The sequence below is a fragment of the Sus scrofa genome, chromosome 14 (genome assembly GCF_054392235.1).
Source record: "Sus scrofa isolate SSC_HxYL_T2T_F1_AM1 chromosome 14, Sscrofa_HxYL_maternal_Yorkshire_Landrace_v2.0, whole genome shotgun sequence".
NCBI lineage: Eukaryota > Metazoa > Chordata > Mammalia > Artiodactyla > Suidae > Sus > Sus scrofa.
This window is the reverse complement of record NC_139396.1, coordinates 80,842,483-80,866,136: the sequence shown is the minus strand read 5'-3', so window position 1 is coordinate 80,866,136 and position 23,654 is coordinate 80,842,483. Positions and strand designations below refer to the sequence as shown.

Here is a 23,654-nt window from a genome sequence, read left to right as displayed (position 1 = left end):
GAGGTTGAATCAGAGCTGCAGTTGCTGGCCTACACCACAGCCATAGCAACACCAGATCCTTAACTCACTGAGCAAGGCCAGGGATTGAAACCCGCATCCTCGTGGGTACTAGTAGGGTTTTTCACCCACTGAGAAACAGTGGGATCCAGGATCTTAATAACACACACGATTCATCGTACTATTGAAGATGGAAAATCCCACCTGTATTGGTTTATTAGGGCTGCCATGACAAAGTACCACAGCCGGGGACAGCTCCAACAACAGGAATCTATTGTCTCGTGGTTCTGGAGGCTGGAAGTCCACGATCAAGGTGTGGGTAGAGCTGGTCCCTTCCAAGGCCTTCTTGGCTTGTAGACGGCCGTCTTCTCTCTGTGTCTTTGCATGGTCTTCCCTCTGAGTGTGGCTGAGTCCTAAGTTCCTTTTCTTATAAGGACACCATTCCTATTGGGTTAGGGTCCATCCTAATGAGTGCACTTTAACTGAACCGCCTCTGTAAAGACATCATCTCTGAAAAAGGTCCCATTCTGAGGACACCAACATAATGAATTGGGGATGGGGGGGCACATTCACCCCATGATAGACCCCTCTGCATGCAGTTTCCTTTCACCACTGGCAACCCCAAGCCCCCTTGTCCCTGATGTGCTTTCTCTACAGCATATTCTTGTTCACTGTCTCCATTTTTCTTTTATCTTTTTCTTTTTCTCTTGGCTGTGCTCACAGCGTGTGGAAGTTCCCTGGGCCAGGGGTTGAACCCCTGCCACAGCAGTGACAATGCTGGATCCTTCACCTGCTGAGCCACCAGAGAACCCTGAGTCTCAACTTTTCTAAGGCTTGAATTTTGGTCACATGACTTAAGCACCAGTTTGTGAGTAAAGAATAATGTCCCTTCACAAAGAATCACATTGATTGTATTATAAATTTAATTTAACACAGTTCTGAAAGAGAATTCTAAAAATGAGCCTGGACAATGAGCGCATATTTCAAATAAAAACACATCTTCTGGGAGAGGTAGTATAGTTTAGTGGTTAGCAGAAAAGACAGCTAGACTGCCTGGGTTATCAGTTAACCATTTACCAGCTGGCTAACCCTGGGGAAGTTATTTAAATCTCTCCTTGAGTTTTCTTATCTGAAAATGCCGATATTATAGAACCTACTTCATAGAGTTGGAGGATTTCAGACGCTCATCAGCTAAAAATAGCTCCAAAGTAAGGGACCCAAGGAAGAATGCCTGGTACACAGTAAGTGCTTAATAAATGTTTGATACTATTACTCCTAGGGTGGCTGCTTTGAAGGAAGATCCTCATTTGAGTAAATTAGGTCTGGTGTGTTTATTAAAGCATTATCTGCTAATTTGTGGAGAGGACGTGTGTTTCCAGGGTACAGAATTATTTGATGGAGAGGGCAGCGTGTTTTGTCATTAACAATATGCAGGCTTAAGAGAAACATGGAGATGCATCTTTAATCATTGAAGTACATGTAACTCTTGTTTATAACCATTTCACTCCCCTAAACTGGGTGTTTTTCAATTTGCATTCCAACTCCTGAAATCACTGTTCAGGGAGCCCTGGGTGGTGGTGGTATCAGGTGTGTGGGGTGAGTGTGACATCTTCTGTACCCCAGGCCAGACACCCCACTCAATCAGAACAGATCCCCTGTCACCTATTTTACATCTTACTGTTCTGTGTAAAATTTCATTTGAAAGTGCTCTGCGACTAAAAATAGCTCCAAACCCACCAGCATGGTATATAGATTATTCATATTCCTCTGCCCCCCATGGCTTCCTTTCTGTGTATACCCCAGGAATGCGACTAATGCTAATATTAGCCTGAGCGAAACATAATTAGGAGGGTAAATCTATTGCAAAAGTAATATAGCATAAATTAAATAAATTAAATATAAATCAAATAGAAAACAATGCATTCAATTACCTGCATCACTGCCTCCCTGCTCTAACATGGGTATTTGAGAAGAGTCTGATTTTCTTTCTGGGGTAGGGCCAGAGCTGAGCCAAGACCAGAGAATTGTGTCAACCCCAGGAAGGATGGTGCTTGACCTGTTGGCTAAAAGCTAAAAGCACTGCCATTTTGGTCCGCTAAATTCAATCTTAATTGTCAATGCATGAACTAGCTTTTGTGTGTGGCCAGGAAAGCCTTTTTATAAGAGACTATTAAATGCTCGTGTAGGATCAATTTTGTGGTGAACCATTTGTCGAAAAGTTGTTAGTTGAATGGGCTCACATGAGCCTGGCAAAGGAAGTGCATTTCTGCCCAAGGAGGGTTCTAAGTTTGGAGAGCAGACAGCAGCAGCACTGAAGTGGTGCTGCTACTAGAATCAATACGGCCCCATCCCTGGCACCCTTTGCCCTTCTCTCCCCAGCAGCTCTAGCTGCAGAAGACGCCGTCACTGTCCGTCCGTGGGATTCCATGGGCTGTTTCCCACTGTTCCCCATCGCACTGAGTTTTATCATATTGCGAGTCCTGAACTCAGAAAACCTGCGGCCATATGTCCTACTGTTGGTCAATCTGATCTCTTCCATCTGGTTGACCTCAAGTCCCCTGGGACGTCTTTGCTGGATGAATGTGGGTCTGATGTAGGAAGGACTTTGTATATTCTAAACAAAGTCACACCAGTGTCAGTTTCAGGGCATTTGGAATCGACATGAGCGTGCTTGTGCTCAGAAATCACAGAGGGGTAGAGGTGATGACATTCAAAACCAGTTCTTAGAGTTGAAGAATGGACAGCAATCAGCAAGTGAGCAACCTCGCTCCGATCCTTTGCAACCCCTGCATAGGAGCCTTTCCTGACCTCCTCCCCACCCGCTCCCAGACCCGAGAAAACCTGACCTTCCCCTTTTGCAGCTCACAGGTTTACTAAGTGACCACTCTCTTCTGGTACTTATAACTTTCTTGGGGGGGGTGGTTTGGGGGGCTCCTGTTTAGCAGTGTTGAACTGTTTCAGGGAAGAACCTTGCCTTCATGCTCCAATTTCCTAACTTACAAGATTCCCAGGAGGTAAGGGAAGGGTTACTGAGTGGGAATGAATGCACGGTGAATGAAGGCAAGCTGTAGATCAGTGGCTCTCACTGCGTTTCTGAATCAGCTTCATCAAAGGATCCCCTCCTTCCTTTCCTTGCCGACTTCTGCCACTCTACTGCACAGGCCCTTAAACCTCACAGTTTTTGCCCAAAATGCCTGCCTGGTTTGTCACATTCAGTGTTTCCTCCTTCAAATCACCTCTCCTTGTGCTGCCCAGGAAATTTTCCGGAATAGCACCCCATTTCTTGCCTATTGCTGTCTTGTTCAAAGTGGAGTAAGTTCCCATTGCCTGTGGGATGAAGCTCAGAGAGTCATAATACTGACTATGGCTTGTCCTTAATATTCCTTTAAAAATTATTTTAATTGCAAATATCCTGAACACATTGAAAAATATGGTACTCATTTACCTGCCATGGAGATGAAATGAATACTGGCATTTCCCATTTATTTTCCTAAATAAATAAATAAACAAACATCACAGATACAGGTAGACCTCCTGGTCTGTCCTCCCTTCTGTCTTTTTTTTTTTTTTTTTTTTTAGTAATAATCATATTCACCCTTTTACCTTGATCTCTCACAGTTCACCTGTGTGAACCATTTGGCCAGTTGAATTCACCTCCCTGAAATTTTGTCCTTCCTCCTTTTTCTTTGAGGCCCAGTTCGTTTTCCACCCCTTCCAGTGAGCTTTCCCATCAGTCCTCTAGTTTCTAAATTGCTGCTCAAGTTATTGTCCTTTTGCCCACTTGGGGACAATATTCCACCTGTGAGAGTTTTAAGGCAGCCGTTTGATCCTAGCATTGGGTTTCTATTCCCCTTATTGTAATTTTTTTCATCTTGCTTTATATTATAGTTGATTGCATATACTTCTCCTGCAGATAAAAATGTTGAGAATAAGCTATGAGTATTGGTTTCATTTATCCATTTACTCGTTCATCCTGCCGATATTGACTGAGTGCCCACTGACAAGCTCCAGGAATTGTTGTAAGCACTGAGGCTACAGATGTGAGCACAAGACGATACAGGCAGTTGCTGCGATCATGTGGCTTTTATCCCAAAGTGGAGGAGAGAGAAATTCCATGAGTAAATAAATATGTCAAGATGCATAGTCCTAAGGAGAAAAAAGAAGTGGGAAAAGTCTTGCAAGGAATGGAATTCTCTTTTAGGTGAACTTTAAACATACAAATCTCCTCTCTGATGCATCTCACTGCTAAATACAGAAGGGGCTTGGTGCATATTGGTGGAATCATACAGTAATCCCAAATAGAGAATATTGGATTACCTGTCTGTGAACACGACACTGTGTAGTCCATCCTTCTTGGAAGGTAGTTCTTCCTATCTTCTTAGAAGGTAGGGATATACTTTTTTTAAAGAAATCAAACATTTTATTTTATTTTTTTGGCTGCCCGTGGCATATGGAATTCCTGGGCCCGGCATCAGACCTGAGCCGCAGTTGTGACTTACACCACAGCTGCGGCAACACTGGATCCTTTAACCCACTGTGCTGGCCTGTGGATCAAACCTGTATCCTGGCTCTGGATAGATGCCACCAATCTTATTGTACCACAGCAAGACCTCCTGGGAGTGTGATTTTAATCCTTTGCTGCCAGGAGGACATCTGGGTTGTTCCTTCACTCTGTTAGAAGATGTGCACTGTGGAAATGATAACGGATTTTAATGCCAGCCTAAGCAGGGCATAATTAGGGAGGGAAACGTCTGCTTCCTAGTAACGTATTCATTCCAGTCAAATGGAACCAATCTGACACCATCCTTCCTACTGTTCTTCAGCCACTGGGCTGATGAAGGGTTGACTGTGTTCCTACTTGTGACCGTATTGAACTGTTACCAAGAAGACCAATGTTCTCTTTCTACTTCTTCCAGCCTCCAAGAAAGGATAAAATCCCTCAACTTGTTGCTTAAAGAAATCACTGCTAAGGTAAGTACCTTTATATGCCTATGTTCTAAAGAGGTCTCTGAAGTTTTCTTTTGACTTGATTTCCAGTCTAGCTCACAGAGAACCTGGGCTCTGGCTGAAGTACAGACTTGGCAAAGCCATTCTACAGACCAAGCATGAGCCAGCCAAAGGAGCCAGGGCCGAAGGCTGCTTGATGGTGGCAGGGTCCTGACTGTGGTTCCCAGGGGTTGACCGGTTTGGCCTTCAGTTCAGAAGGAGCTGCAGTATTGGAGAATGGAAATGATGGCTGCTGTGCAGAGTCAAATGCCTTTGCTTTGAAAGCCTCTCAGGGAGTTCCCTGGTGGCTCAGTGGGTTAAGGATCTGGTATTGTCACTGCTGTGGAGCGGGTTTGATCCCTGACCTGGGAACTTTCACATACTGTGGGTATGGCCAAAAAAAAAAAAAAAAAAAAAAAAAGGGTCTTCTAGGCTAGGGGTAGTCTGAGAAGTTAACTATATTTCCTTCCAGATGGGCTAGATTCAGGTTTTCCACAGACAAATGGAAATGGTATAGTAGGTGATTGTTTTTTCTTTTTGTAAAGTGAAGTTGACTTCGAAATCATTTTGCCTATTTTATCTGCCATTTAGACGTCACATCAGGACCTCAGTTTCCATAGAGATGGAGCTCTGTGACATCATTTTCTGGGAGCACATAGTCAGTTCCCTTTAGAAATCAGTGTCATGGCTAGTGGGGATAACCAAATTTACAGAACAAAACCCTTCCCCGCAGAGATGGTTATACCTCACTGAGTTGTAGACAAACTGTGAAGTAGGGTCAGTTACCATGTGAATTATTAGTCCATGGGAGGCCGAGGACTAGGTATGAATCCTTAGTGATTTGTGTTAGGTCTGGGAGCCAGGGTGGTTATAAGGTAGTTGAAATGTGAACGAAACAGGTTTCTGAGCAGAGAGCAAAGCAGACAAGAGTCCGCTGGCCTGGAAGGAATCTTTTCTTGTTCTTAGTGCCCAGAGAAGAGGCCAGGAAGACCTGCGGGGATCTGCAGACCACCACAGCCGAGCCGAGATGGGGAACGTGTTGTTGGCCAAAATGGCACAGTGGCTCTGGCCCTTTCCCTAGGTTTTGTGTCTAATTCATTTTGGAAAGCAACGTGATTTTGCCAAACATGACACAGCAGCGGTTGGATGGGCAGTCCTGCCTGGAAAGAGAACTTCCTGGTACAAATGAGTCTCGTGCATTAGATGGTGTTGGGGCCAGAGACCAGATGCTTGAAGCCTGTTCTGCCTACTGAGAACCACCCAGGAGCGCTCCCCCATGGCAGACAGGCAGGATGAGACTCAGGGCAGCCCTGCGGGATCCCGGATCCACAGGCAGAACTCTGGGAAGGGGTTTATCTCAGGCTCCCAGGCTGAGCGTTGCTGAGACCTTGTCCTTGCCCAGCCACAGGTCAAGAGCGACTGGCTTGGTGTACTAGTTTTGTTATATGAAGCAGGAGCGGATGTTAGAGTAGGCTTGAAAATCTGCCTTATAAGTGACAGTGACATTGCCCACTGGCACTCGTGTCCTTTCTGCCACTGGGACCTGCAAGCAGAGCCACTGGGGAGGTGAGGGGAGGCCAGCACCTCCTGGATGGGGGGGTGGGTGGAAATGCCATCTACCAGGTCTCCTCATTTCTGGGCAGAGCTGGAAGGTGGAAGGACTCTGGGGTGGGGGTTTATGGAGCTTCAGACCATACTGTGTGTGTTACTGAGTAAGTCTGTGTCCCAGAGGGGGTTGAGGGGACAGGTGTTTGTCCCCCGTAACACAGATGGTGTCTTCTGTGGCATTTTATATTGTGCACACACGCATGTACACAGATGCACATGACATTGGGGTTTGTGGATCGTCTCCAGCTACTGTTATTTCCTCAAAGGCCAAGAGTGGTTTGCTTTGCTGGCATACTTTCTGTAATGCACTTATAAAAAACTTATAATTCCCTTGCTCTTCTCTAAAATAAAGGAATTCATGCCTAAGATTTTAAAATGTAAATGTAAAAAGCCTCCATTTAATAATGAGTTCCTCAGGGCCCAATTTTATTTGGAAATAAAAAGGAGAAGCAGATTATCTGGGTCACGCGTGCATGTGTGTGTGTGTTTGTGTGTGTGTGTGTGTGTGTGTGTGTGTGTGTGTGTGGATGGGTGTGTGCCTGTGCACAGACACTCATGTGTGTGTGTATGGGGGCCAGATATCCATCTGCAGAGAATTAAAACCAACTGCCCAGTCACACACGACAACTTTCTCTCCACTCTGGACCTCAAGGTCACCAGTCTGGATTGACTGGTGACCTTGAGGTAAAAGATACAGCTTGGCTCAGTTTTCTTTCTTCAGTGCATTGGATACACAACGTGATATTCTTCCAAATCCTCCCTCAAAGAGATGGCACCTGCCTTCCACCCGTTACCTTTTTTGCGACTCTTATGGGTGGCTCGAACCAAAGGTAACTAGGCGATAAGTGACATGGAAGAAAGAGCTGGAAATAACTGGGGTACCCGGAGGTTGGTAGATATTAGATTATATCCAGTGGTGCCTGAAAGAACGTACATTGCAATTGAATAAGAAGATTTAGAGGTTGTGTCATATTAATAGTGACAGCTTGCTCAACAAAAGTGAAACTGACCCAATTATGATTAAGAGAGACTGTTGGCTAAAATCAGAAATACTAGACACAGTGGATGAGAGGCAACAATTATGGCTGGTGTTACTGAGTTGACAAAAATGTCCTAGGACTTCTGATGGCATTCTTAGACAATTTGAGAGTTAGGAGTGGGGGGTGGGAGGGAGGGAAGGAAGGGAAGAAGGAAGAAAGGGAGGGATGGAGGGAGGAAGGGGGTGTTTTTAGAGTACCCTCAGCTCCCGTCCTAACATCCTGACAAATCTCAGGACCCTTGAGAGGGTATCTCCAAATTAATCACTCTGGACAGTGGATACCCAGCTCTGCTGGTGTGATCTTGCGGGTAGAGGTGTCCACACTGTCGCCTTCATCCAGAGAGTGAGGGGTTTTTTTGGCCACATACATGGCATTTGGAAGTTCCCAGGCCAGGGATTGAACCCCCACCAGAGCAGTGACCTCAGCTGATGCAGTGCAATGCAGGATCCTTAACCCCCTGTGCCACCAGCAAACTCCAGAGAGCAAGTTTTATAAGGAGATATGGGGAATTACAGCTGCTTAATGGAAAAAAGTATGTTGAAGGCTGGGGGAGACACGGTGTAACATTTTAGACAGGATGGGTGGGGTCTGTTTTGATTCTAAAAAAATCTGTCTGAGGTAAGCAAAGCATTTCAAGTGGATGGCATCTAGCAAGATCTGGAAGCTTCTGGGGAGATTACATTTTATATTTTCTCTGGGCTCTGTGAACCCAACTGGGTTAATTTTAGTTTTTGAATGGACTCAGATTTTTTAGCAAGAAAAGAAACATGCTCCTAGGCCACATCCTTTGTGGATCCCCCAAAGGGTCTCCCTCCCGGCTTCCCCCCTCCCTCCCTCCCTCCCTCCCTCCCTCTCTATCTCTTCTCCCTTCCTCCCTCCCCCCTCCTTCCTTCCTCTCTTCCACTTTTAACTGAATAAATGATGACCACGACTTTTATCTGAATAAATGATGACCATGACTTTTACCTGAATAAGTGATGTCCATGAGTTTTTGAGAGGGTGTCTCTGAATTAATCACTTTGGACGGTGAATGCCTAGCTCTGCTGGTGTGAGCTCAGGGGTAGAGGCATCCACACTGTCTACACCTCACTAAATGGTGATCCTGGCTGTCTCCCTCCAGATGTGTTCAAGTGAAAAACTCTGCAGCACCCTGAGGAAGAAGGTAAAGGATATTGAGACCCATCTGCCAGCATTGCTTGAAGCCAAAATGCTTGCCGTATCAGGTACCTGGAAACAGAGGGAGACTTAAGTAGCTGGAGTCATGACAACCACCCCATCTGTGTCTCGTCCTGGACTCACCGTCTATCTGTAACTGATGTCACCCTCTGCAGCTCACAGCCTTTCTGGGGAGTTTCCTTGAAACCCCTGGAACAGATGGGCAGCATGGTGTTCTTGGAAGGGATGGATAAACTCTTAAAAACACCTATGACATCATATAAAATAGTTATTTGTGTAGGTACTGTATTTTGGACTTCCAATTCCTGGTTCTTTAAGAGTTTGGAGACTAGGTGTTTCTGTTGTGACTCAGTGGGTTAAGAACCCAGCTGGTATCCTTCAGGACATGGGTTCGATCCCTGGTCTCGCTCAGTGGGTTAAGAATCCAGCATTGCCATGAGCTATGGTGTAGGTCGCAGACACAGCTTGGATCTGGCAATGCTGTGGCTGTGGTGTAGGCCAGGGGCTATAGCTTCAGTTCGACCCCTAGCCTGGGAACCTCCATATACCACAGGTGCAGCTCTAAAAAGAAAAAAAAAAAAGAGTTTGGAGACTAAATATACTCTGTATGCTGTGTAGTTCTAGCTGATGTGTCTACAGCGTCCTGTGTCAATGATTACTGGATGTGATCAGCCCCTTCCTGTAGGAGGAAAGAGTGATAACGTGAGACAGACTGATGTACTCAGTGTAACAACCTCGTCACAGATTATTGATTTTCAGAGGATTCTCAGTGGCTCATTATCCTTCCTTCATCTGGTAGTTAGGAAGGGATATTTTTTTCATTAATCAGTAGTTTGAAAATACAAGCCTCTGAAAACAGTATCTTACTCTATCATTTGAAAACAGTATCTTACTCTATCATTTGAGTAGTACTTTGGAATATTCCATTGCCTTTGTTGTTTGATTTTATGTTTTATTTCATTTATTTATTTTTTGCTTTTTAGGGCTGTACCCGCGGCACATGGAAGTTCCTGGGCTAGGAGTCGAATCGGAGCTACAGCTGCTGCCTTGTGCCAACAGCCACAGCAACACAGGATCCTAGCTGCTTCTGCAACCGCACCACAGCTTACGGCAATGCTGGATCCTTAACCCACTGAACGGGGCCAGGGATCGAACCTGCCTCCTCTTAGATACCAGTCGGGTTCTTAACTGACTAAGCCACAATGCGAACTCCTGCCTTTGCTGTTGTATTTTATCCTCACACCAGCCATCCATTAGGTAGGAGGGAGAGGTACTGTGATCCCAGGGAACGGGTGGGGGGATTGAGGCCCCGGCTGTGTCCTTTGGTTCAGCTCAGTGGTGGCGGACCAGGGGCTAGAGTCCACGTGTGATCTCTGGGTTGCTAGCCCGGGTTTGCCATGACATCCTCCAAGTACTGTGCGTTTTATAGGTTGCATGAATCCGCAGCTCATTGGCTTCGGAAGAGTCATACAGATTGAATGAAAAAGGTATAATAATTACATGTATGGGTTTTAAATGGCACGTAAAGAAGGAATACAGTAATTGGCAGCTTCTGCTCTTCAGATCATTAAACGACTGATGTTGGCGGCCAAGGAGCGGTTTCGCTCCTGGTGCCGTCACGTGTATTATTTACAACCCCTGGAACCTGCAGATGTGAATGTGGGGCCTGACTCTTAACAGCTTCACATGCCATTTACCTGGAGTTATGGCCCCATTTGCTCAGAGGAGAAAAGAAGATTGAACACACTCTTGTTTCCCAGTTAAGGTTTTTGCCATTCTTAACCGATAGATTTTTCCCAGGAATCCAGGTGGATGGGTCTCTGTTGAAGCCCCAGGGAGGAGAGGTATCATTCAGGCAGCAGAGAAACCCTCTCTCAAGTGCCAGTCATCTCCTTTAGGATGCCGGGGAAGATGCTCCAGATGGTCTGTTGCATCTGGGGCCTGGGTTTTCCATTTGGTTCTTAGATCACCTGGGAAACTGGTGAGACCTAATTGGATGGGGGATCAGCTGAGGGAACTGGAAGAGGAGATCACCTCCTGATCCCCTATTTCCTGGTCACTTGGAAACCCCTGGCTAAGAGGCTTTTTGGTCGACGGGCTGTCCCCATGGGTTGGGCCGGTGTCAGGGTGTCATTATTTTGCAACTTCTGCAGATAATGCGATTTCTGTTTTTTTGTTTTTTTCTTTTTAGGGCTGCGTGTTTGGCATATGAAGTTCCTAGGCTAGGGGTCAAATCGGAGCTACAGCTGCCAGCCTACAGCACAGCCACAGCAACACCACATCCGAGCCATGTCTGTGACCTACATCACAGCTCATGGCAGTGCCAGATCCTTAAACTACTGAGTGAGGCTAGGGATCGAGCCCATATCCTCATGGATACTAGTTGGGTTTGTTACTGCTGAGCCACAGTGGGAGCTCCCGAGCCTGTAGGATTTTGTGAACTAAAGATGTGCACAGTTTTTCAGGCACAGGTAATGGCTTACAGCTAACTTCTTCTACCTGTTGGCAGCTCTAAGGACATGGCTTAGAATAGTATCTACAGCCCTTGAGGAGGAACTAAAGGTCCTTGACTTTGTTGAATGGCTGCAGTATTATTATTCCATCTTGCTTGACTGTTTTCCTTTCTTTCTGTATTTTCTCACTTCTCTGATTAAATTATTCTTTGGCTAAAGTTTTTTCTGCAGACAAAAGGCAGGTGGAGAATTTGGGTAGGGATCTATTCTGAGAAGGCCCATAGGGTCTTCACATTTACACTACCGTGAAGCAGAAGAGGGTAAATGTTTAAACCCAGAGACTCTGAGGCTGTAGTTAGAAAGAACAGGATGGGTAAAATTGGTTTCAGCTTTGGCGTACACCTAGAGGTTTTTAACTGTGTTGTTTGTAGCATAAAATATTTTGACAGGTGCTTTAAAAAACTTACTTGGGTGTGGTTCCCTTGTTGCAGAGCAGGGGTTGGGGGCGTGGGGGCGGCATGCACTTAGCTTGACGCAAAGGCAGATATTTATCCCTATATAGACCCTCCTTAGCTTTAGGGAAGAGCGCATTGGGGTTGTGGGAGTGGAGTCACTGGGCTTCCTTCCAAAATCAGCATTTCCTTTTCTAAATTTTTGTTCCAGAGCTCATGGCCAGTTTCGGCAATCAGGGAGGGCTGCATCGAGCAAGATTCACCTTGTGGGCTGAGATCTGAGGCCAAAATGCTTATACAATATGAACTGAGGGCAGTATAACATTTAGTCATGGCCTGGGTTTTGCTAGTAACTGTCTTGGGAATTCACACTCGTTCTGTGTGTATAAAACTTGCATGTCTATCACTGCATTTTCCCCAAGCCAAACTCCTTAGGATCAAGGGGAATCCTAATTAAAGATCTCGCTCATGTTTTATTAAGACCCTGGTCTCATAATGGAAGATAACATGAGAAAGAGAATGTGTGTATATGTATATACACACATGACTGGGTCACTTTGCTGTACAGCAGAAATTGGCACAACATTGTAAATCAACTATACCTTAATTAAAAGATTGAAAAAAAGACCCTGGTCCCTAGAACTTGGGATGAGTTATAGGAGGGTCTGAGGGTGTGTTCCAGGACCCCTTTCAAACTGACACTCACTCTGTCTGTGTGGTCTCCTCCTGTTTGTCATCGCAGGTCTTTTCTCAGGAGGAACTTGCACACGCGGCACCTTCTGCTGTGGTCTCTGGGGCACAGTTGGTGCTCTCCCACATTTTCTTAACTCTCTTGCTTGAAAATATAGCCCAGCAGAAAGGGTGGGACTCCCCAAGCCCGGGCAGAGAAGGAACTTGAGGGCAGCACATGTGCTGGGGGCTGCCCTGCCCAGGGGCAGTCCCACTTCCAGGGCTGGTCCTTCTGCACGCTCTCTATAGCCCAGCGGCTGGCCCTTGGCTGCTGCATGGCTCTTCATAGGGGCTACACCCACAGAGACCCTAACTGGGTCATCGTTCAGTCAGAAATCATGTATCTGGAGATGTTTTAGCTGTGTTACAATTTATAGCTCAAAGCTTGCGGAAATCCAATCTGTCTTCCATCTCAGGACTTTGCTTTTGCTAAATGGGTCCAAACCTGTTATTTTGGCATTTGGGGGCCCGCCACCAATCTTTGTTGGTCTGTGTTTCACCTCAGTCACATGTCCCCACCGACCACTGGGGACAAGGCCCTTTGCTTAACCAGGTTCCCTTTTCTTTTTTTGGAAACCCGACATTCTTTTCTCAGGAACCTGCCTCTGTCTCCCCTTCTGCAATTATCTCTCTTCTCTGAGTCCTAGTGAATATTTGCTTTTTTTTTTTTTAACCATACATTTTATCCCCTTTATTCATTGCAACTTCCTGGAGAGTAGGGCCTGTGCTTTGCTCCCTTCTGTACATTTTCACTGCAAGGATGGACAATGAGTAGTCTCAAAAGATATTCATCCAATCATGGAATTGGAAAATGTGGATTTCAGAAACAGAAATGATGTGTGCTGGGTCTTCTTAATGCCCTTAAAGTGGGAAAAATTTTTGCAACCCTTCCTACGCTTACACCCTATTGAAATTTGCTTATTAAATAATAGTAATTAATAATAATAATAGAAATAAACAGCACAGTTTCATACTTAAGATGAGGGATCCTGGAGTCATGCTTGAGTTGGAAACTTGCCCAGGGTTTTATTACCATGTAACCTTCAGCAAGATATTTAATTCTCTAGATTTCAGTCTTCTCTGCTGTAGAGATAATATATATTTTAGTGAATATAAAATGTGCTATTATTTTCTATAGTCCCAAGAAAGAAAAATTGCTCTCAGTTAAACAATGATACAGTGCTTTTGGTGGCTTAGACTCCTTCTTTTATACCTGTTGAAATAGTTCTTTTAGATGTATTTAAGTTTTCAATAAATCACATATCACGCTTTAAAAAGGAAAATGTAAGGAAAATGAATTGGTTAAGGTTTTCCTAAAATGTTATGTATTCAGTTGGAGTGTCCTGACATACAGTTCAACTCGAAGCAGTCAAGGCTCCTGTTTTCCCTCGTGTTACCATTCTCTGCATGATTGAGGCTCCTGGTGATGCAACTTTTTGCTTTTCCTCCAAGAATGAACTACTTTTTTCTGTAGGATTTTCTGCCAAACTGCTGACACCATCCTTCAAGTTTAAATGCTGGTGCAAGAGTTCCCATTGTGGCTTGGCATGTTAAGGACCCGACCTTGTGTCTGTGAGGATGCAGGTTCAAGCCCTGGCCTCACTCAGTGGGTTAAGGATCCTGTGTTGCTGTGTCTGTGGGTGTGGCCTAGGCCCCAGCTGCAGCTCTGATATGCAGCCTGGGAACTTCCATATGCTGCCAGTGCAGGCCCTAAACAAACAAACAAAAATGCTGGTGCTTTCCTCATCTTACAAATTCATATGAACAGGTCTTTAGATAACAGTTAAGACCCAAATGGTCCTTAAATGGTTTGTACATTGAAACACCGGGGGATTACAGTTGCTCAGTCGGGCCACCAAGAATCACAATCACATAATAACAACTTCATCCTGACTACCTCCTAGATGATAGCAATTGTAAGACACATCCCTGTTTTGGAAATATTAAAATGTGAAAAAGGTGCATCTTAGAATAGATAACATAGAGCCGATTATCTCCAAGGGTTGTGGTGAGATTGTCCCAGAGGTTTGTAGCCGTTATCGAGTGTGGTCATAATGCACTCTTAGAAAATATAATGGAGCCTTCTAATAACAATAGCAGTTATTTATGGAGCCCTCATTAATGTGACCTAGTTATGCATTATGGTATAATTTTCATACTTAATTTTTCCCTGATATATTTTTTCCTTTTTTTATCAAGGCATGATTTACCATTAATGAAGTGCACATATGTTCAGTGTTCACTTCTATGAGTTTTGACGCTTGTCTTAGCAGCCGCCCTGTCAAGTTGTTTTCATCAGCCCCGAAACGTCCCCTTGTGCCCCCTCCCAGCCATCTCCCTCTCCCCCCCTGACAGCCTCTATCCTGATGTCTCCCACCATGGATTAGAACTTAATACCAACGGAATCATGTAGTTACACTCTTCTGTGTCTTTTTGTTTGTTTGTTTGCTTTGGTCACTGTGTGTATGAGGGTTTGTATCTCCATGCCTTTTTCTTGCTGGTGGTCTTCCAAGGTGTGGACATATTGCTGTTTCTGCATTCTCCTTTTTTTTTTTTTTTTTTTTTCCAGTCATATGTGGAAAGTTCCTGGGCCAGGGATTGAATCCAAGCTGCAGCTGTGACCTGTGCCACAGCTGCTCTGGGCCGGGGGTCAAACTGATGCCATGGTGGAGATGATGTGGGATCCTTAATTAGCTGCCCCACAGTGGGATCACTTGCATTCTCCTCTTGATGGTTTGTTTGCTGTTTGGGGCTGTGGGTAAAGCAACTGTGAACACTGGAGTCAAGTGTTTTTGCTTACATGTTTCATTTCTCTTGGGTACGTACCTAGAAGTGGAGTTGTTGGATCAAAGGGTTGAGTGTCTGTTAACTTTATGACAAACTGGCGGAACCTTCCTCAGGGGGGATGTACCACTTCACGCTCTCGCCACGTGTGAAGTTCTGGTAGCTCCTCGTCCTTGTCAACTAGACCGTTTCAATCCAGTTAAGCAGAGCCATTTGAAGGGTTTCATCGTGGAATCTCTATGGCTTTCATGTGCATTTTTCTGGCAACTAAGGATCATCAACACTTTTTCATGTGTTTCTTGCCGCCACTTGCATATCTCTGTAAAGTGCCCGTGGAGTCATCTGCCTGCTTTTCAATCGGGTTCTTTGTGTTTTAATTATTGAGTTGTAGGATTCAAGTTCCTTGTCAGATAGGTGTACTGCAAGTATTTTCTCCTAGTCCATGGCTTCCCTGTTCATTTTCTTAATGGTGCTTTTTTGATGAGTAGAGGTTTTTCATATTTAAAAAAAGTTTATGGTTACATCCATGGCATATGGAAGTTCCTGAGCCAGGGATCAAATCCGAGCCACAGCTGTGACCTTCATGCAGCTGCAGCAATGCCGATATTTAACCCACTGTGCTAGGCTGGGGATTGAACCTGCACCCCTTCAGGGACCCGAGCCACTGCACTTGGACTCCTAGCCCACTGTGCCACAGTGGGAACTCCAGGGTTTTCATTTTGATGAAGTCCATTTGTCCATTTTTTTTCTTTTACACTTAGTATTTTCTGTTTTGTCTAAAGTTTTTGCTGATGCCAAAGTTAAGAAAATTACCCTCTTGTATTTTCTTCTAGAAGCTGTATAGTTTCATTTCTACATTTCAGTCTGTGATCCATCTCCAACTAAATGCTGTGTATGGTTTGAGGCAAGGTTAATGTTTTCCCTATATAGGTAGCTAGTTGTTCCAGTACCATCTGTTGAAAACATTCTCTTTTCCCCATCGACTTGCTTTGGTACTTTGGTTGAAAATCCCTTAGTGTGTAGTGTGGGTCTCCTTTTGGACTGTCTGCTCTGTTCCATACATCTGTTTGTCTTTCAGTCTGTGTGACCATGTCATATTGTCTCCATTGACTGTAGCCTCAGAGTTAGTTTGAAATCAAGTAGCAAATGGGCTCTGACTCTGTTCTACCCTTTGAAGATGGTTTTGGTTTAGCTAGGCCTTTGCATTTTCTTTTACATTTTAGAATAAGCATGTCGATTTCTACAAAAGACTTGGATATTTTGATTGGAGTTGTGTTGCATCAATAGATCAATTTGAGGGAAATGAAAATAGGTAGCAGTGTTCAGTTTTCCATGCATGTATAGGATATCTTTCGAATTGGTTAAGTCCTCTTTAATTTTCCTCAGAAGCTTGAAAATGATCTTCTATCCAAAGGTTTTGCATGTATTTCTTTAAATTTATCCCTGAGTATTTTGAGTTTTAAAATACCTTAAACATGGTGTGTTTTTTTTTTTAAAATTCATCTTCTAATTGTTTGCTGCTGCTTTTAGAAATACATTTGATTTTTGTATATTGATCCTGTTTCTTGCTACCCTGTTGAATTCAATGTGCCATACATTTTGCTCAGAGCTTTATAGCATTTCGCATTAATGCTCACAGTCTCTATAATGCTGTGTTAGCACAGTCATATTTTATAAGAAGTTTGCCCTTGGATTCCATATGCGGATTTCTTTGCTCAGGGTCATGGAGTTTGAGTAACAGTTGGACTAGAACTTGAATTTACGTCTAGTTTGACTCCAAGGCCTGGTTCTTTCTACCCTCCTGTAATATTTCCCCTCTTTGACATTTGGATGTTTGAGTGGAGTGATGCTGTGGGCATCCCTGGGTTTCACTGGGACATTTAAAAAATATTTTTTGTGGCTGTGCCCATGGCATGCCAAAGTTCCTGGGCCAGGGATGAATCCAAGCCACAGCAGTGACAATGCAGGTTCTTAATGCAGAACTCCCTCACTGGAACATTTTTGTGTCTTCATTTCACAAGGACATGAATGAGCCAAAGGAACCTCTAAAACAGAATGTGACAAGAATAAGGTGGTAAAGGGACTGGCAGGTTTTCCAGTCTAAGGAGGACAGTCAATGATTTTCCAATTTCCTCCACAGACTGTTAATGCAGTGGCTGTGGCTGCCAAGGTCAGCTGCTCCCCCTGCACTGTTTATGCACATTGACTGGGGCTGCGTTGTACACATGGAGGGATGCGCTAATGCTTGTTTTCTTCTTTCTCTCTCATGATGGCTGCAGGAAACCACTTCTGTACAGCGAAGGAACTCACGGATGAGATCAGATCCTTAAGAGCAGAGAGGGAAGGCCTGGAGGGACTTCTCCATAAGCTGTTGGTGCTGAGTTCCAGGAACGTCCAGAAGTTGGGAAGTGTTAAAGATGATTACAGCCGACTGAGGAGAGAATTGGACCTGGGGAGAGCCGCCTACGGTAAGTGGTCACGTGGTTGCCTGGTAAACTAGTGATGCTATTTAGTATGCCGTGTGTCCGGGCAGGACGTCCTGTGCTTCATTCAGGTCACCGAGAAGGGTGTTCTGGAGCCACATAACACTTTTCCTGGAGGATATTTTTTCTCAGGAGCTTTGGCCCAGGGGGCAGAATTTCTTGTCAGATTTTGTTTTGCTCACACATGTGATGTCTTTTCATTTTCTGTCTTTCTCCTGCTCCTCTACCCTGGATTTGCTAATGGCCTTGTAATTATTTAGAACGATTCCCCCTTTGGCGCAGGTCTTGAGAATTTTCTGTTTGACAATTATCTTCCTTCTGCCCCCTTGGCGTAGCCTTCTGGCTTGTACAACGCAGACGAAAGCAGGCTGGCTCTGGAAAAGACCATTAAGTGGCTCTTCTCTGGGTGGGCTTTTCTGAGAGCTGCTTTTTCTAGGAAGAATGATGTAGAAGTGCCAGTGCTGCCTGAACCAAAGTACCTGCTTGTTGCAGGAGTTAAAAGACTTCTGTGGTCTTTTCCTGTCCAGTTGATAAGAGTAAACGAGGTCAGCTTGAGGTTTCACTCCGAGGTGTAATTTTAGGACAAATTGATAAGGTAAAACCTGTTTCTTAAGAAAAATGTAGTAAAGAATTTCTGATGATACAGTGTCTAATAGGCAGAATGACGTCATAAGCAAATTCAGATTTAAAGTGTACTGGTGGCTGGAATCTGTTTCTTCACCAGAAAGATGAGAAGAAGGTGATGCATCTCCTAGGCTGGTTAAATGGTATAGATTACGTGAGGTAGTTTGTTAAGATCCTGAGATGTGTGCGTGTGTGTACGCACTGTGTGTGCCCTTGCACTGGCCCTGGGAACTAGAGGTTATTAGGAGGCGGAGTTCATACATAATAAATCATGGTCCCTAAATAAATGTTTCCTAGGAAAACGAAAGACCTATGTAGTAATAAAGGACTATTTACAAAGCATGTTCATTTAAAAAGAAATAAGAAGAGACTGGGGGTATTAAGTAGCCAGATTTGAAATAGCACTGTTTGAAAATACTCCATAAATTGGAGTAAATGAAGATTAGTATATAAAATCAAGAACTATGAAACCAGCTAGCGGAAACAGGTGTGTCATTTCTCTATGAAGAAATTTTGTGTGAAAGGCTTACTGAATTGCGTAGAGAGGTTTCTGCACAGTTATTTGAATGATGGGATGGGAGGGTCAATTGTTATTCTGTCTTCTTAGCAGTGGATACCCCCAAGTTGGATCAGAGCAGCTTTTTTAAAAAAATCACTTTTGGAGGTCAAATCTTTGTTTTTGTCGTATGTGTAACTAGAGACTGTGCATTTGAGCCTTAACAGGTAACTATAGTCCTGAGAGGTTACAACACATTCCACCAAGAGGTAGCGTTGTGATTTATTAAGTTATGGTATGCACGAGCATTGTACATGTGAAATGATTTTTTTTGATCAATTCTTAAAATATATACACAATTATATATGCACAATACACATTGTAAATCAACAATACTTTAATAAAAAATTTGAAAGGTATATACAACCAAGCTATGAAATGTTTCATGTTAATCATCACAAATTTTTTCGCACCAAGTGGGGAGCTTACATTATAGCTAAGAATAAAGAAGACGTGAACACATTTGGACAAGTTTGGTCCAGCAGTATTTTCCTTTGAACAGTTGAGCTCTTGAAAGCCATTAATCTCTCTCTCTCTTTTTTAAAGAGCTGTTCAGTGTTTTTTTGAATCTCATCATTGTCACTTCACTAAGTATTTTCAACATGATGAATAAAACATAAACAAATGGAATGAGAGATTGTTGCCACGGATGGTTCTACACTGCAGATGGCTCATTTCTGTTGAGAAGGCGTTCTTTATGTTTCATACTTGGATTTTGCTGGATCAGCTACCCTTTTCCCTATGTTTTAGGCTGATGCTAATTTTTAAGCTGTCGGAGGTACACTTGGCTTTGAGTGACCCAAATTAATAATCTTGGGTTGGTGAGAATGTAGGGGACGAAGAAAGATGAGATGAATTGGAGTTTCTATAGTGGCTCAGTGGTAACAAACTCACTAGTATCCATAAGGATGTGGGTTTGATAACTGGCCTTGCTCAGTGGGTTAAGGATCTGGCATTGCTGCGAGGTGTGGTATAGGTCATAGTTACAGCTTGGATCCTGTGTTGCCGTGGCTGTGGTGTAGGCCAGCAGCCACAGTTCTGATTTGACCCCTAGCCTGGGAACTTCCGTATGCCACAGGTGTGGCCCTAAAAAGACCAAAAAAAAAAAAAAAAAAAAAAAGAGCGATTGAATGAATGAATGGATTGAAGCTTTTACCTATTGACATGTAATAACACTGGGCCAAAGGCCATATTCTGTCATTTGTTGAATTTGAAGAGTTAAAAGTTTGGAGGGAGCTCTGTACTCAGATTTTCAGCTAGAGCAAATACAAAGAAGCAGTCTGCATCTGTGAGCTCTTTTAAATCATAGATAAATAAAACTTTTAAAATAAGACTATTCAAAAAATGAGCAATGTGTAGTGTTCTTGAAAACAGATTTTGATTTCCAGAAATGATTGCAGAATGCAGCATTCAAAAGGAAAAGGCGATTCAGGGATGGATCGGGACCCGATTTCCATGATGCTGGCTCCAAGTGGGCTGACCCAGCCGCCTGTGTGTCCAGGGGTCCTGGTTCCATAGCAGAAGGGAGATGTGCAATTTTAGGGAGCAATTAGCAGTCTCTCTCGCTCAGAGGAGTCTTACTGTTGGGAAGAGTGTATGTAACGACCCATCACAGATGGACTTGCTTTGCTGATCACTCACAGTGTCATTACATCCTGTGTCCCTGGCTCGACTGTTAAGTCCATCCAGGGGAAAGCATTACCCTTAAGTTTGCTTTGTATTGTTGCAGTGTCCAGCACGATGCTATTAAAAAACGTTAAATAGATCACAAATATTTGTACATTTACTGGGGCCACATCTTAACATGTAACATTAGTTCTTTCTTCTCTTGTTTGTTTAATTTGTCCTTTTTAAAGTGAAAAAGAATGATTTTAATATTTATTGCAGAGTATTTTCTTTTTAAAAATTTTTAAAAATTGTAATTGATTTGCAATGTTCTGTCAATTTTCTGCTGCACAGTAAAGTGACCCAATCATACATCCATAGACGTGTTTTTTTTTTTTTTTTGTCTTTTTTCCTTTTCTAGGGCCACACCTGTGGCATATGGAGGGTCCCAGGCCAGGGGTTTAATCGGAGCTGTAGCCGCCAGCCTATGCCACAGGCACAGCAACGCGGGATCCAATCCACATCTGCAACCCATACCACAGCTCACGGCAACACCAGATCCTCAACCCACTGAGCAAGGCCAGGGATTGAACCTGCAACCTCACGGTTCCTAGTCGGATTTGTTAACCACTGAGCCACAAAGGGAACTCCAACGTTCTTTTTTTCACATTATCCTTCATCATGTTTAATTTGTCTTCCTGAAGTATAGTTAGTTTGCCATGCTGTGTTAATTTCTGCTGTGCAGCAAAGTGATTCCCTTGTACACATATACATTCCTTTTAAGATTCTTTTCTATGATGGTTTATTACAGGATGTTGCATGTGGTTTCCTCTTCTGTACAGTAGGTCCTTGTTTTTTGCTCTTAGTTTTGAAACACAGACTCAGACCTTGGATCTTTTTTTTTTTTTTGAATGTTTAAAATTCATTTTCCAGTTTAATGAGAGCTGTGGCAAGTTTGATAGTTTTTCATGGAAGACGCTTGCGTTGTCTCAGTTGATGATCAGACTGGGGTGTCAGCCGACAGAACAATATGATGAGAAGGACAATACGCCAGAGGACTTAAGGCCATAGGAGACAGAAAATGTCAATGAATCCACTGACTTTCATCTCAGTGACTCACAGTGTGTGAAGAGGAGAGGGAGGGGTGTAGTGTAACCCTACGAGAGAGTCTTAAGACTTCATGAGAACACGCTCAAATTCTGAGCAATTTTGGGTGCAGTGAAATAGAATGAGGGAGTTCCCGTCGTTACTCAGTGGTTAACGAATCCGACTAGGAACCATGAGGTTTTGGGTTTGATCCCTGGCTTCGCTCAGTGGGTTAAGGATCTGACATTGCCGTGAGTTGTGGTATAGGTCGCAGACACGGCTTGGATCCCACGTTGCTGTGGCTGTGGTGTAGGCTGGTGGCTACAGCTCCGATTAGACCTCTAACCTGGGAACCTCGGTATGCCGTAGGAGCAGCCCAAGAAATGGCAAAAAGACAAAAAGAAAAAAAGAAAAAAGAAATAGAATGAAAAGCTAAATCCATCTTTCACCCTCCCTCCTGAATACTTACGGAAAATAACTCTAAACCTCTTTTTAAAAAAAAAAAAAAAACAAAAACTTGCTTTGTGGAATTCCCGTCATGGCGCAGCGGAAATGAATCCGACTAGGAACCATGAGGTTGTGGGTTCCATCTCTGGCCTTGCTCAGTGGGTTAAAGATCTGACATTGCCGTGAGCTGTGGTGTAGGTCGCAGACGTGGCTTGGATCTGGTGTTGCTGTGACTGTGGCAAAGGCTGGCAGCTACAGTTCTGATTAGACCCCTAGCCTGGGAACTTCAGGTGTGGCCCTGAAAAGACAAAAAAGACAAACAAACAAACAAAAAAAACCCTTGCTTTGTAAATCTTATTTGTAAATGATGACACACATAGAGAAAGCCGCGCAAGTCACATGCACTTAGTTCAAAGAGTGATAGAAAACAAACACGCCTGTGAAACTGTCACTCAGATCAAGAAATAGAACATTTCAGCACCCCAGGAGCTTCATGCATACCCCGGTCTCCTCCAGATAGGAATCCACCATCATGACTTCTAATACGATAGATGAGCTTTACCTGGCTTTGAACTTTATATAAATGGAATCATTCAGTGTCTTCTCTTTTGTGTCTGACTTTCTTCTCTCTGCAGTATGTTTGTGAGAATTCATCTTTGTTGTCGCATGTGGTTCTAGCTATCCATTTTCATTGCTATAAAACTTCCTTTGTATGAATACATCATAATTTATCCGATCTGCATTAATTCAGCCAACTTTTGGGTCATTTGTTTCCAATTGGGGGTTATTATAAATAATTCTGCTTATCCATGTCTTTTGGGGCACCTATGCATATATTTCTTTTGCCTATATACCTAGGAGTGAAGTTTCTAACTCAGAATTAACGAGAAGCCTTTAATTATTGTGGATTTCAAATTTTTTTTGAAAGGGGAGAATGGGATGAAAAAAAAATCAGTAACTCTTTTACAGTTTGCTACTACATCTGCTTTTCAGAAAAAAAGATGACCCTACGGTTTACATAACTGGTTTTCCATCCCTTGTGTATAAATTGGTAATCTGTATTGTACTTTATTAATATTGTTGATTTCGTACTGTAACTCAGATATAAAGGAAGCAGACGTCAAGGGGAGAGATTTAATCACAGAATAATCAGGGCTAGAATTTTAAATAGGACATCATTAGCATGTTAATGAATTTTCCCACTGTATGCCAGCTGCCGGAGTAGGAAAGATTCTGCAGATGTAGCTCAAAAATCCAGTGGGGTCGGTGGCCCAGTGAGCTGTCAGGAATCCATGTAGAGGATCAGTGAAATATGTAAAGGGGTCCTTAGTGCGGGTGTCAAAGGGTGTTTTTTTTCTGGGAGTGATGGCTGGCTCTGTCCAGCTTAAATTCATTTGCCTTTCAGGGAATTAGGAGGAGGTAGAAGGAAGGCAATGGGCAGTTTTTAAGGGTAATATAGTGGAAGTGGTCTCAACTTCTCAATTATGGTTTGGGGTTCATACCTGCCTTTTGGTTTAGATCAGAAAAGCTGTTATGTCCACACCCACACAATCTTGCCCTTACTTTTGGACTGCCTCCTAATTTTTGAGCTTGAGATAGCTGATGAAAGAGAGGATGATGCCTTTTAG

The 23,654-nt window shown here is 43.6% G+C and overlaps 1 protein-coding gene across 8 annotated transcripts in view; it reads left to right on the top strand.

The window, feature by feature from the left end:
* DISC1 (DISC1 scaffold protein) overlaps positions 1–23,654 on the top strand; it is a 355,218-nt gene that overhangs the window by 142,812 nt on the left and 188,752 nt on the right. For 3 of the 8 annotated variants that reach the window (XR_014827880.1, XR_014827883.1, XM_084996868.1), the window contains 3 exons: positions 4,914–4,968; positions 8,752–8,854; positions 17,505–17,693. Coding sequence is in view for 2 of the 8 variants with exons in the window: in XM_084996868.1 (XP_084852994.1) it covers positions 4,914–4,968; positions 8,752–8,854; positions 17,505–17,693 (347 nt within the window). In the remaining 6 variants the exon portion in view is untranslated. Of the gene's footprint in view, positions 1–4,913; positions 4,969–8,751; positions 8,855–17,504; positions 18,693–23,654 lie in introns of those variants that run through there. The other 5 variants (XR_014827884.1, XR_014827881.1, XR_014827882.1 and 2 more) reach the window with 2 other exon arrangements.